This window comes from Heliangelus exortis, chromosome 3 (genome assembly GCF_036169615.1).
Source record: "Heliangelus exortis chromosome 3, bHelExo1.hap1, whole genome shotgun sequence".
Lineage (NCBI taxonomy): Eukaryota > Metazoa > Chordata > Aves > Apodiformes > Trochilidae > Heliangelus > Heliangelus exortis.
In genome coordinates, this window is record NC_092424.1 from 108,539,400 (window position 1) to 108,552,514 (window position 13,115).

General features: G+C 42.6%; 1 protein-coding gene across 2 annotated transcripts in view; it reads right to left on the reverse strand.

Moving 5' to 3' along the window:
• The window catches only part of MEP1A (meprin A subunit alpha), a 93,367-nt gene that overhangs the window by 9,892 nt on the left and 70,360 nt on the right, over nt 1–13,115 (reverse strand). The window contains exons 1-7 of one of the 2 annotated variants that reach the window (XM_071742101.1): nt 4,481–4,610; nt 4,371–4,395; nt 4,225–4,278; nt 3,420–3,460; nt 3,232–3,310; nt 2,835–2,952; nt 1,552–1,727 (exon numbers count right to left, since the gene is read on the reverse strand). In XM_071742101.1, the coding sequence (XP_071598202.1) occupies nt 1,552–1,727; nt 2,835–2,952; nt 3,232–3,310; nt 3,420–3,460; nt 4,225–4,278; nt 4,371–4,395; nt 4,481–4,558 (571 nt within the window). In that variant the 5' untranslated portion in view covers nt 4,559–4,610. Of the gene's footprint in view, nt 1–1,551; nt 1,728–2,834; nt 2,953–3,231; nt 3,311–3,419; nt 3,461–4,224; nt 4,279–4,370; nt 4,396–4,480; nt 4,611–13,115 lie in introns of those variants that run through there. The other variant, XM_071742102.1, reaches the window with a different exon arrangement.

Genomic DNA, 13,115 nt, shown 5'->3' on the forward strand with positions numbered 1-13,115 from the left:
TGCTATCACTTTTTATAGCTGGGGACAAAATCTTGGCCATAAACAGAGATATGTTTAATGATATTTTTTAAGATCGTTTCAAGGCAAAGAGTAACTTTTCTACGTTTTCACAAGAAATGAGCCAGGGGGCAGTTTCATTTGACTGCCTTGTGTGTTTTCATTCTGAAGTGACTCTGTTTTTATTCTAAAAACGCTTACTTGCTTTTCTGCCAAGAGCAACATGAACAGAGGATTTCTCCTCTCACCAGCCAGCTATCTGCACTGCAGTTTATTCAGATGCATTTGGCAAACTTGCTACCATGGTATTTCTTTGGGGATTGCACACACACAGAGGGCACAGTCACATCTGCCTTCCTTCCCTCTAGAGTAGCAGAAATTTTTTTAAATGGCTTCAGCAGAAGTTTTCTACTAAAGGAATTTGCCTTTCAGGGAAATGCCATTCTATAGGATGGGTAGAAACCTACAGAATTTAAGAATTGACTGTAATGGTGTCAGAGCAGCCCCAGTACTCCATTCAGAACAGTGTCACACTAAAGTCCATCTTTCAGTCTTAATTTTTTTTTTGTGTTCCAGATTTGTGGTTTCTGAATACACCACAAGTAATTTGAGAGGATGCAATGGTGGATTTTTTTGAAGGGTAGAGGGGAATCATGGATTGGGCACTGGTTTGTTTAGCTTTCCCATACTTCTGTACATTGTGGAGCTCACAATAGTGCATTTTAAGTGCACTGTAAGTCTTCTTACTTTGGAGGAGGTTAGCTACAATGCAGAGTAAAAAAAGAGCCCAAAAATCAGAATTTAGATACTATTAATATCATCATCTTCCCACCATGATTCAGGATAAGACCAAGTCAGTAACGAAGTAAATTGCTTTGAGTGCTGCTCCTAACAATAAAAATAACAGTCTGCAAATTAATATCCACAGCCCATCTACTGTTCAACCACCCTAAAAGACACTGCAATTGCAGGGCAGAGGCAAGTGGTAATGTACATGGCCTTTCAGCTTGAAGCAATCCAAAGACAGGGCAGAGCAGGGCAGAGCTCCCTTTTATGTGTCCTGTCTGATTTAAGCACTTTAAGACTTCTCTATGTACAAAATAAGTCTTTCCAGTTCCAGGAAAACCTGAATTCTTTCAGAGTTTGAGAAGTCCTTATGTTAAAGAACCACCACCTCAAAGCTAAGGACGTGCTGGGATCCCCACAGATTATCCCAGCAAGTTTACAATTTGCATTACACAGCAAGAGAAAACAGACTCAGAGTGGGGAAGTGATGTGTTTAAAATAAGAGAGCAGACCAAGGGCCAAAGGGGAAATATAATCTTCTATCTTCCAAGAAAGGTCTCTCTCTTCTGGCCCTAGGTACTCTCTGGTTTTTCACAAGAGAAGTTGTATAAGAATCCAGCTATATCTACAGTTTGATTTACAGGGTTCTCAGGTGTGACCTAGTGCCTTTAAAATAATATCTGTAGCAATGTTATAAAATGTAAAAGAGAAAATAAGCAACTGGTGATTCTGCACTTCACAAAATAGGACTTGAAGGTCAAAACCCACCTGTATTAATTTGATCCCACCAGATGGTCACATAGTCATCCCTGTCTGTCCTTGACTGCTCATGGTAAAATCCCAAAGCATGAAGGATCTCGTGTTCCACAATTGCTTTGTAGTCACACCTTTCCCCAATAGAGAGGACCTGCCCAGTATTTAGCTTACCCACCATGGACCAACAACTGAAAAAAAAAGAGGTCTTAGTGTCTGTTGAGTCAAGGTTTCTTCTATTTATGGTCTCAGTCTGCTCACTGGATTTATACTAATATGAAAGCAGGTTTAAAATTATAAGGAGTAACATAAATCATTATTCAGGGGCTGACCAAGTGCCTTGATACTCTACAGAAACTCTGCTCTGAGAGCAGATTAAGCCACAAAAAAACCCATACTGTCACTTGCAGGGGGGCAGCAGCCCTTTACACATCCTTCATGTTAGACAAGCTGACCTCTGAGATCCACAGCAGTTTCATCCCATATCAGCTGCCACTTTGCCAAGAAACACAATATGTGCATAGAAGCAGTAAACCTGTGAAAAACAGACTGAGATTTTTGGCAGTCAGCCAAAATCAGGCTCCTCAGCCAATTCCTTGGGATTCTCAGGGGTAGCCTGAGGGTGGCAGGAGAGGCAGCTGCCCAAGAGCATCTCCTGGGACTGCAGCATCTTTTGCACATCACAAAGCTCTGCCAGGTTAAGCTTGTTGAAGCAGCTCTGAACACACTGCTGTGGGTATTGAAAGCAAAGAGCTTGAGCCCAGGACCTCCTGAATAGCTGCTAGCAAGAGTTTTCCACTTTTCAGCACTGACCCCCCAAAAATCATGGTGCTTGCACATTGCTTTAAGAGAAGGGTCACAGGACACTTTACTCAAGTAGCAGGTGATGGAAGAAACATCAGTGCCCCTAGGCCTCATGAAGTGCTGGGAGACCAAGAAATATTCAAAGCTGACATAGTGAGAAGATTTTTGTGCCTTTCTACATGCTCTTTAAAAACATGTTTACTTGTGGAAAATAAAACAAATACTTCCAGTTCCTGAAAACTGAGTATAAAACCTTTTAAGAGCTTGAGATAACCTTTCATTAAAGAAGAGCCATGTCAAAACAATAGCAATATTCCAATAAACTGGCTTTTCATAATTTTTTTAACCTGGCTTTTAAAAAGACTTCAAAACCTGACTTCTGACTATTTGAGCACTTGGTAAGTTAAAAGGACATACATGGGAGTCATTTCACCCAACCACTGAAATGGCAAACAACTTGATGTAGGAAAGTGGAAGAGCTGATGAAGCCTTACCCAGTTTCTTTCCTAAAGATTATGTAAGTTTTCTCTCCTTCATAGGGCTTGAAGTCAACACAAGACTTAAGACGGAACATTTCAAATGTCTGAAGAATGACAGCTTTGGCATTCAGATCTGGAAAACACACATCCAAGGTATGCACGCAGGCAGATGCATGGGACCAAAAGAAAAATTATTGAAAAAAAATCACAGAAGCTGATAAAATTGTGTTTTGTTATGATAGCAGAAAAAAAAAAAAAAAAAAAAAAGGGTTTTGGTATAAAGGAGCAATCGAATTATTAGTGAATTTAAGTGTGAGAAACCCAGTTCTGAAAAAGGGAAATTTTATATCACAGTATGACTCCAGCATAAATAAGGATTGGATCTAAAACCAGAATAAAGTATCAGCATTACCTAGGTCATCACCCAGAATGTATGGAATGGGGAATGTCCATCTGTAGGACTCATTTTGTAGGGCATTTCGCTGATCTTGCTGAAAAGGGAATTAACAGCTGGTGATATATATATGGTGGAGAGATGGGCCTCTTCATACCAAAATTACAGTTAGGACAAGTGATAAATACAAGGTTTTTATTACTTACAGAGAGCAAGATATCACCCTGGAAGAGATCCAGTCCAGCAGCTGAAAAGAAATTTTATGAAAAATAATGTAAATTAAATATCAAATGTATGTCACCTCATAAACCATATTGAGCCCACTTATATGAGATTAGTATCCTCAAGCATTTACAGAAAAATAGAGATCTTTTTCTTTACACTGAAATATAGGCACAGGCCTAAGAGTAATGGTAGCTTCTATTCAGTATTGACTGCTGAGTAATATCTGCATTTTTGGTGGTGAAAATCTGGTGGTCACTATTATCCATGTCTAGCTTCATAAATTCTTGTTGCTGTCAGGCAGCAGCAGTCATGGAATGAGACAATATTCTAAAGAATACAGAAATACTGAGTAATACATCAGGAAGAGCATTGTACAGTGCACCATCAAAAGATACCTGGAAAGAAACTAAAAAATAGAGGAAGACGATGCAGTGCTATGTGTCATTTCCATTTGATTTCCTTCCCATTTATGTACAAGCTCAGTAACAATCTAAGATATTGTCCACTTTGTAAAACCTGATAAAAAGCATCCAGAGATGGTGGGAATCCAGAGCCTGTCCAATGGATCTGTCCATACTTTAGAAGTGAAAGATTTCTGCACCCCTCGTTTACACAGGGTTACAGCCATAGATCCATGCATCATAGCCAGAGGAAGATAATTTAAAGCTCAATTCTATTTTTCTGGTTACCTGACCATCAGTCACCCACGTCTTCTTTACAATACTAAAAGTTCAGCATTTTAATCACAATTTTTCAGGCCTTATGAGAATTTAGACATGAACTTACCTAAGTTTATATCTGGAATGTCTTTGACTATCTCACCAACTTCAGCATCAGCAGCTGCAAGACAGAACATTAGGGGTTCAGAGGTGGTGGCACCCAGCAAGCAAAACCAATGCCTCAAAATTCCAAAGAGCTCACAGAGTACTCACCAGCTTTATTGGAGAGAAGCCTGTCCTGCAAGAGAACAAAATACAACCAGTGTAAGGTATAAGATGTCTCTGGACTGAGATGACCCTGTAGAAATCAGGTTTCTACTTACAGAGACTGGAGTACCATGTACATGACAGAGTAGAAATGTTAGGCAGAGGGAGAAGATCTTGGAGCCCATTTTTGCCATGGAAAAAGAAGCTGGTCCCTCCCATCTCTTGCAATATATAGGGTATGCTGCTGAGCTTTCCACTGAACACCAGCCAACCAGCTTTGAACTTTCCAACTTCATAGCATAATAAAAATAAGATTTATCTCCTAAGTGGCATGGGATGGCATTGTTGTTATCAGTTACCCAAGGCAACCCTGGAGGAACATTACAGAGACAAATGTGATAACTTCATCTGTTCAGTGTAGCTGGGGAAAGGCTCACACAGTCTGGGTGTACAAAGATCTCAGTCTGGCCCAAAGTTGCTGACTACTCCCACTGTGCTTGTTATGTGTCAGTATTATGATCCTGACTGCACAGGAGGAAAGCCACACACTTTAGCAGAATTATTTCATGTTTATGGCACTCCACTGGCATTACAATTTGGCCCAGTGCTGTTTTCAATTAATAATTAACATCACATTGAAATTATTATAGATAAAAGAGATTTGACGATAAATGCCCTGACAGTGTTTTCGTTTGTCTGCTCCCATTCCAGGTCTGATGCCACCCTTTGCCTCCAGGAGTGGTCAGATTGTCCCAAAACATTCCTCAGCAGACCCTTGGCCTTCCAGCTTGGTGCTCATTTTTTCTCTGTCGGGTTTCAGAGATGACAAATCCTTATCCATGTCACAATTTTAGCTAGTAACCAGGTTGACAGATGCTCTCTTATCCCCCCACTACCCCTCTGGGGCAGATAGAAAGGGGAATAAGGGATAGAAAGGGGAGTAAGGGAAAGAAACTTTAAGGTTTGAAAAAAAAATAGGTTTAATGAAATAATAAATAGTAATAAAAAGTATCATGGTTAATTACATACAACTATATACAAATATGCAAATATGGAATGCATGGTCCTCAGCTGGTCATTACCTCCTGACCAGCAAAATTCCAAATTGGACTTGGCAGCAGATGGCAGTGCCCAAGTTCAGGGTCCCAGTCCATGAAAGCCAAGCCCATCCTACTCGAGGAGGCAGGAGAAGACAACATGTCCTGGGGAACCCTCTTCTTACCTGGTGAGAAAACTGGATACAGAAACATCTACAGAAGAGATGACAAACCCCATCCCAGCCAGCACACCAGAGGGTCCTCTGAGGATCCATTTTATACTGAGACTATGGCATGGAACACCTGGTTGATCCATTTCTCCCACCTTCTCCTCCCCATAGGCACAGCTCCCCCCAGCTCAGGTCAATATAGGAAATTTTTATCCTGGTCCTCTCAAGACAGTCCTGCACTCGCTGTCTTCTTTCTCAGAGTATGTGGGCCAGGGAGGGCTGAACAAGCCAAGGCTCCAGAAAGCCCTGGTTCTGCATCATACCTGCTATCTCCTCACAAATGTCCCATATTCCCTGGAGCATCACACTACCTGAAACTTAGGCAGTTGAATCCTCCCCCCTCCTTTCACACCTGGAATTTCAAGTGATGGAGGTGAAGATGTCCCCTCTATGTTCAGCCATTAGGTAGGAAAAACCTAGCTTTTTAATATTAAATTGAATTTCTTTTATTTACAGTATGAGTGTGCTACCCATACACAGCACAGCACAACACACAGAGCTTGAGTAGTCTGAAGAACACTTGGGTTTTAATCCCCTTAAGTTAAAAAAAACCCAAGAAACTAAAGAGGATGTCTAAAAATAAATCACTCTGTAGGTATATATTTGAGTTTACAGAGGATAATGCTTATGCAGCCCCCTGATGTCACAATAATGCAATTTAACATATTCATTATTCATGGAGCATATAGTCAAGTTCTGTTATGTACTTCAGGATGATTTTTAGGCTGATTCCAGGGGCAAGAAAGGAAGCAAACACAACTTGTTCTAATATCTCCAGAGGCTGTAGCAGCACCCAGAAAAGGAGGTGGGAGGGGAAACTGGAAGGACAGGGAGTTGTAGGCATGAATAGAGCTCCAGCCTGGGTCTTTCTCAAGCTTATCAGGGAATTCTGGGGCTACTGAGCTGGAGGGAGACTGAGACGAGAGGAAAGGAGTTGAGTCAGAGACGAGCTGAAAAATGGCTGGAGATGAGAAGGTGGAAAAGCTTGTGGAGAAGTGGGACCCATGGGGCAGACCCTTAGTGGTTATATAGAGACAGCTTCCAAGCTTACATCAGAGGGCAATATAATACTGCCCCTGAGTTTTTAGAATCAAAATTCATATTCAAATGCAGGGACTGGAACCTTATAAAGGTGACCACGTTAGATTTAATGTTTAGAAATGAAGCTGAACCAGTCTACAATGAATTGGAGACTAAGTGAGTCTCAGAAAAAGTCTTTCAATATTTTAACTACAATTTCACCTGGCAGCTGCAAACACTTTTGAGTCCACTGGCACCCAAATGACCCAGCAGGATTGTATTTCCCCCAGTGAATTACTCCCAGTACAAAGAACTATCAGGGAAGGTACAAAGAGGCCTCAGATTCTCTTCTTATTGCTAAAAAGGACTCAGAAGCAATGCCATTGACAGAAACGGCCTCTGCAATTTTATCAGGCAGCACAGCTTCCTGGTTAAGCATTAATGGGAAGCAGCTTTCCCACCTTGCCAAAGTCCATGCTGTTTCAAAAGTTTCTCCATTCTCTGCTAGAATGAAAAACAGAACTTTGTGTGGGGTTTTTTCATTTGTTTGGTTTTGTTTGTCATGGTTTAACACTGGCCCAGCAATTCAACTGAATGACAGATACTATTAATCCCCTCGCCTTCCTGATAAAGAAAGGAGAAAGAACAAGGGAGAGAGACTGATGGGTTGGAAACTAAACTACACAGCTTTAATGAAACAGTGATGATAAATAGGAAAAATTACTAAGTATATACAAATATACAGAAGAAGGATACCAGGTTCCTCTCCCCTTTCCCCCAGTAACTCTCACATCACCACCGAGGCTGCAGGGCAGCCCTGGGAAAGTCCAGGCTGGAATCCTGGGGTCAGCAGCAGTTGGGAGCTGGAGGCAGGAACACACAGATCCAGGCTGGCATGGATCAGGAGCACAGGCAGAGGAATGGATGGAATCCTCCCAGGATGCTGGAGCAAACAGGGACAGGCAAAGAAGGGGAAGTAGGAAGGGGTTTGACCCTCTTGATCCCTCAAATTTATACTGAGTATGAGGTGTATGGGATGGAATACTCTGTGTGGTCAATTTTGGTCATTATCTTGCCCACTCCTCCCTAAGGGAGGGTTTGCAGGTGTGACCTTTTTACTCCTTTTGTCCTTCTGAAGGGTAAAACTTTCCTCAGAGCTGAGCAGTGTTGGCTCTGCACACCAATCTCCAGCTGTAACTATAACCATGGAGTGTTATCAGTCCTCAAAGCAGACACTGGCTGAGAAACTTGCTGTTAATTTCAGCAAGTGCAGCTACTTCTGAGAGACTTAGCTGAAAGCAAAATTACAAAATAGAAAATTACCTTTATCCTGGCCCAAACCAGGACATTGCTGTTTTGTTTTTCTCAGGAAGAGCAAGGGAGAAATCCTTCTGCCAGGATAGGTCACAGCCTGGTGTTCACAGCCCCCAGGTGTGTGAGATGAGTCTGGATTATCTAAACTGTCCTCTCCTATCTGATACAAGTGCTCTGACCCCTACACCAGGGTCAGGTCTGGTTTAATGATTATTTACTTGGACCAAGTGTTTTCACTTTCCAGGCACTGACATTTTCCAAAGGAAACTCACTTCAGAAGGATGATAGCATTCACCCCTCCTACCTTAACCATCAGGGATGGATTCCTTTGCAGCTGGTGGAGCTCAGTACATCAGAAGAGCAGTTCACCACAACTATAATGGAATGAGATCAGCTACTCCCCAGAGGTACCCGTTGGCCTCAAATGACCCACCAAGGAGTCTAGAAAGTTCATTTTTGGGTCCCTGACATGAGGTAAGATGAACACAGCCATGTGAGATCCATGTATCACAGGGGATGGGCATGTGCAGTCCCTTTGGCCTGTTCAGAGGGATGTAGCCCTACCAGGATGAACCAGAAAGCTCTTTTCCTCCTTCTTCCCCTTTCCTGCTCCCTTTGGCAGCACAAGGCAGCTGCACACAGTCCTGACAAATATTGCAGCTGATAGATTTCCTTTCTTTTGCAGTTAGTCTGTAATTCTATCTGTGGGCCAGAGTGATACCTGCTCTGAGTTTTTGATCTTTCTGGTTACAAAGGCTGATTTTCCTTCTACTCTCATCATCCACATCAGCCCTTTTTCTGTATATTCCAATTTTAAATCAGCTTCTTGAAGGAGACCAAGCAGGTGCATCAGCTTCACCTAACACCTTGCCAACATCCCCTCTCTATAGGAAATCTCTGCCCAGGCAGCAAGGACATTTTCAAGTTACATCACATGGGGGCATTTCCAAGTACCCTGTGGCTGCATCTATGTGTTTGCAGATTTCTGTCTGTCTGGAAGCTGACTCATATGAATAGTAGAGACCATGTAGAAAATAACAACTCTGAAATTGCCTCCTGGTGCCACTCTGAGCTTTACTGCTGCTTACAGCTGCATACCTGTGCTTGGATTCACTCCCATGGGCACTGCTGGCCTTCTGCAGGAAGCAACCCTACAAATACCCAAGAAACTGCTTATTTTTCAATAACTGCTCTCAGGAAACTCATGAAGGCTGACTGCTTGGGTTTGAAACATTTTTCTTCCCCTTCTTTCCCACTAAGCAGTTAATTGTCTGTCACTGGTCACAAGTGGCAGGAAGCTGCTATCAGCTCCCCAGCCACATGCTCTGTCACACACCCACAGCCTTTACACAGTCAGCAAACCACAGGCAAACAACCTCTCAAACAACAGCCAGACTCATTCCTTCAGAAATGAGATTGCCAAGGACAGGACTTAAACAACACCACCACCCCCCCCCCTCTCCCAGTTCATTTTGCTCCCTGCTTGGAGGGTTTTCTAAATGCTGGGTTTTTTCATTGTGGCTTTTACTGGGTGCACACCTGTCCTCTCAAACCCCACCTGTGATGAGAACAGGCTCAACCCCTCATCTTGCAATGTGGTTTATCCTCAGGATCTCCAGACTCTAACCAAAGAAAGCACTGGGCAGCAAACATGATCTTTTCCTGCCAAAAGCCATCTCTTGGTCTCTCCTCCCTGGGAACAAGCTCCACAGAAATGGCTTTAATTGCTATTCAGTGGTTTGGTCCTTTTTGCACCATTTAATTTATTGCCAATCAAATTAGGTCAGGGCCATGAGAAACAAAATCAAATCCTAAAAACATCTTCCCCTACCCCTTCTTTCTTCCACTCACAATTTCTCTACCTCTTCTCCCTCAGAAGCACAGTGGGACAGGGAATGGGGCTGATGAGCAGTTTGTCACACCTTGTCTTTCCCAATCTTTCATCCTTAGGGGTAGAACTCCTCACACTCTTCCCTTCTCCAGTGTGGGGTCCCTCCCATGGGAGAGAGTCCTTCACAAACCCCTCTGACATGAGTCCTTTTTTTTGGTGCAGAGAGTCAAAGTCCTTGGTATCTGCTCAGGTATTTCTTCCACATCCCCCTCTTCCCTCCCCTGCAGGTCTTTTGGGAGTTTCCTTTTCCCCTTTTAAGATACCTTAATCATAAAGGTGTTATCACCTTTGCTGATGGGCTCAGCCTTGACTAAAGGTGACGCCACCCAAGGGATCTGGGGAAGTTTCCAGCAGCTTCTCAGAGAAGCCACCCCTGTGGGCCCTCTCCCCACTACCTATTCATTACTGTGTGATTTAAAAAATATAAAAAAATATATAAATATATACATATATATATAAAATATAAAAAAAAAAAAATTATAAGTAATAGTTTCACAAAAAATGCTGTGCACCACTCTCCATGCCCCCAAGGGTGGATCTGCACTGGATTCCCAGAGGGACACTATCAGGATAACACCTTTAGCATTCAGACATGAAACACACAGCAGAGGGTAACAAAATAATTGTTCTGCTTTACAATATAATAAATATCTGTAATTCTAGCTAAGAAGTGTATATAGTGTGTATTAAAAATATGAGCATGTATAAAAACATGTACCTGAATAGAAGAGAAGAAGGCTGATATGAGAATTCCCTGGCTGGAGTAATTCTGGTAGAAGCCAGAGGGAGGGATAATAAATTTAACAGCTTGGTAGTGCTGAAACAAACACACAGGTGTTTGGACACCTAGGTAATCACTCAGGTTTAGGTGGGTAGTTTTTGGCATGTTATTGTATAATTTAAAGGACTGTAAATTTTGAGCCCAGGGCTAGTAAGCACAGGAGGGATCCATAGGATTTTATGACTGTTTTATGATTAGTCTTTAACCCTAAATTGTTCAAAATTTAAAATAGTGCTTAAAATTAAAAGAAAAAAAAAAAACAAAAAAACAAAAAAACGGGGAATGCCCTGTAGCTTATAAAATATCTGCATTTCCTTTCTGCCTGCACTGAGCTGGGACTGTCAAGAAGAGATAAGGCATGGAGGGTGCAGTAGATGAAGATGCCTGTTCTTGAGATTAGGATTTCCTGAGTTCATTAGTTAGAGATCTCAGCCAGATACACTGGTATTTTTTAAACTGGCTGAACATCAGCATCTGACTGGTCACTGGGGTTACAATGAAAAGAACACATGCTGGGGCAGAGTTACATTGCTCTGTCTGGCCAACACTAACAAGGGAATTAATGCAGAATAACCCAGACTGCTGGACAAAACCAGAGTATATTTAATAAAATAATACAATGATACCACCATAGAAAGCCTTACTACCCAAGCTATGGGCCAAGGAAAAGAGGATGGGAAATTTCCATGTGTAGGAGCTGTTCCTCAGAACATCTATCCCCAAGTGTAAACAAGATCAATGTGCTCATGGTAACATTTTAAGCCAAATCTAGACTCTCACTGATGTTGGTTTAGGTCAGCAGCACATAAAATAATATCACCTTAAAAAAGCTCCTTCCTGTTTCTGAAATGAGACAACCAACAATTTAGGCCAGAGTAACATATCAAGAACTACAGCATGTGATTTTCAAAACCCACACAATTTATCAGGCTGTCACACCAGCCAATCCCTCTTGCTTTATAAAGCAACTGCCTGCAAACAATCAATCAAATAACCACTGACACAATAAAACATCCAACTTTTCAAACAATCCCAGCACAGAGGGTTCATCTTCAGACATGTTTTTTCTGGAAATGGGTTATATTCTGCTCACATACATCAGGAGAGAAATAACAGAGACCCACAAAAAATAGCCCTGTGTTTTCTGTCATCAGAATGGTAGGAAATCTACACCAGAGCACAAAGCAGCTATCAAGCAAGGCAAGGAAACCAAAAGTCCCTCAAGGCATTGCCCTGAAACCCTGTAGCAGGGAGGAAGGTACTTACACTTCATAATAAATCAACACCCCCTGGCCCTACCCCTAAAAACAGTTCTCAACTCATTCTCTGCCAAATCTCTAAGCTTGACATTGCCTCAAAATAGTTGAGGGACCTTAAACTTGGCTTTACTGAACCTGATGTGGTTTGCACAGATGTACAGAAAAGAAAGTCCTGCTTTTTCTCCAAGAAACTCCCCCTTCTTTGTGGACTTTCACTTATAATTCAGGTTTATAAGCACAGTAGGAAGACTCTAAAGAGGGATGTGGACAGGCTGGATTGATGGGCTGAGGGCAATTGGATAACATGGCTGAGTCCTGGGTCACAATAACTCCATGCAATGCTGGCTTGGGGAAGAGTGTCTGGAAAGCTGCCCAAGGGAAAAGGACTTGGGGGTCTGTAATGGTTTAGACCCAGCTGGTAACAAAACCTGGCAGCCACTCACTCACCCCTCCCCACACTGGGATGGAGAAAATCCAGCTAGGAGCTTGTGGGTCAAGACAAGGTCTAGAAGGATTTCACTCACTAATTTTGGCCACAGGAAAAACAGGGTCAACTTGGGAAAAAAATCTGTTTAGTTTATCAATAATCAGATGCACACAGGGTAAAGAGTAAACAAATCTCAGAGCTTCCATGGCTTAACCAACCACTCCTTTCTTCCTGGGTCCAAGTTACCTTGCTCCTGATAGTTCTACCTCCTCCCTCACAGCAGAACAGAGGAACAAGGAATGGACTTCCCAGTCCACGGGATCCCTCCCACGGGACAGAGCCCTTCATAAACCCCTATGACATGAGTCCCTCCCAAGAGGTGCAGCCCCTCAGGAACAGATTTCTCCTGCCCACAGAATCATGGCCTGCTGTAGGAACAGGCACCTCTCCTAGCAGAGGATCCTCCATGACCTCAGGTCCACATCTGCTCCACCATGCTGCTCCACAGACTGCTCCACAGTGCTCCTCCATGGGGGAACAGCTCCCATCCCAGCACAGGCTGCAGGGGAACCTCTGTTTGGGAACCTCTTCCCCCTCTTTCCTTGCTGGCCCTGGTATCTCTGCTTGGGTATTGTTCTATTGCTCTCACCCCTGAGCTGCTCTCTTGCCTTCCCCTCTCCTCTGCCCTGAGGTCTTATAGCAATTTTTTTTCCTTTCTTGAATATATTAACTGCTGTCCTGGTTTGGGTCAGGATAGAGTGAATTTTCTGTCTTGTAATTTTGCTTTCAGCT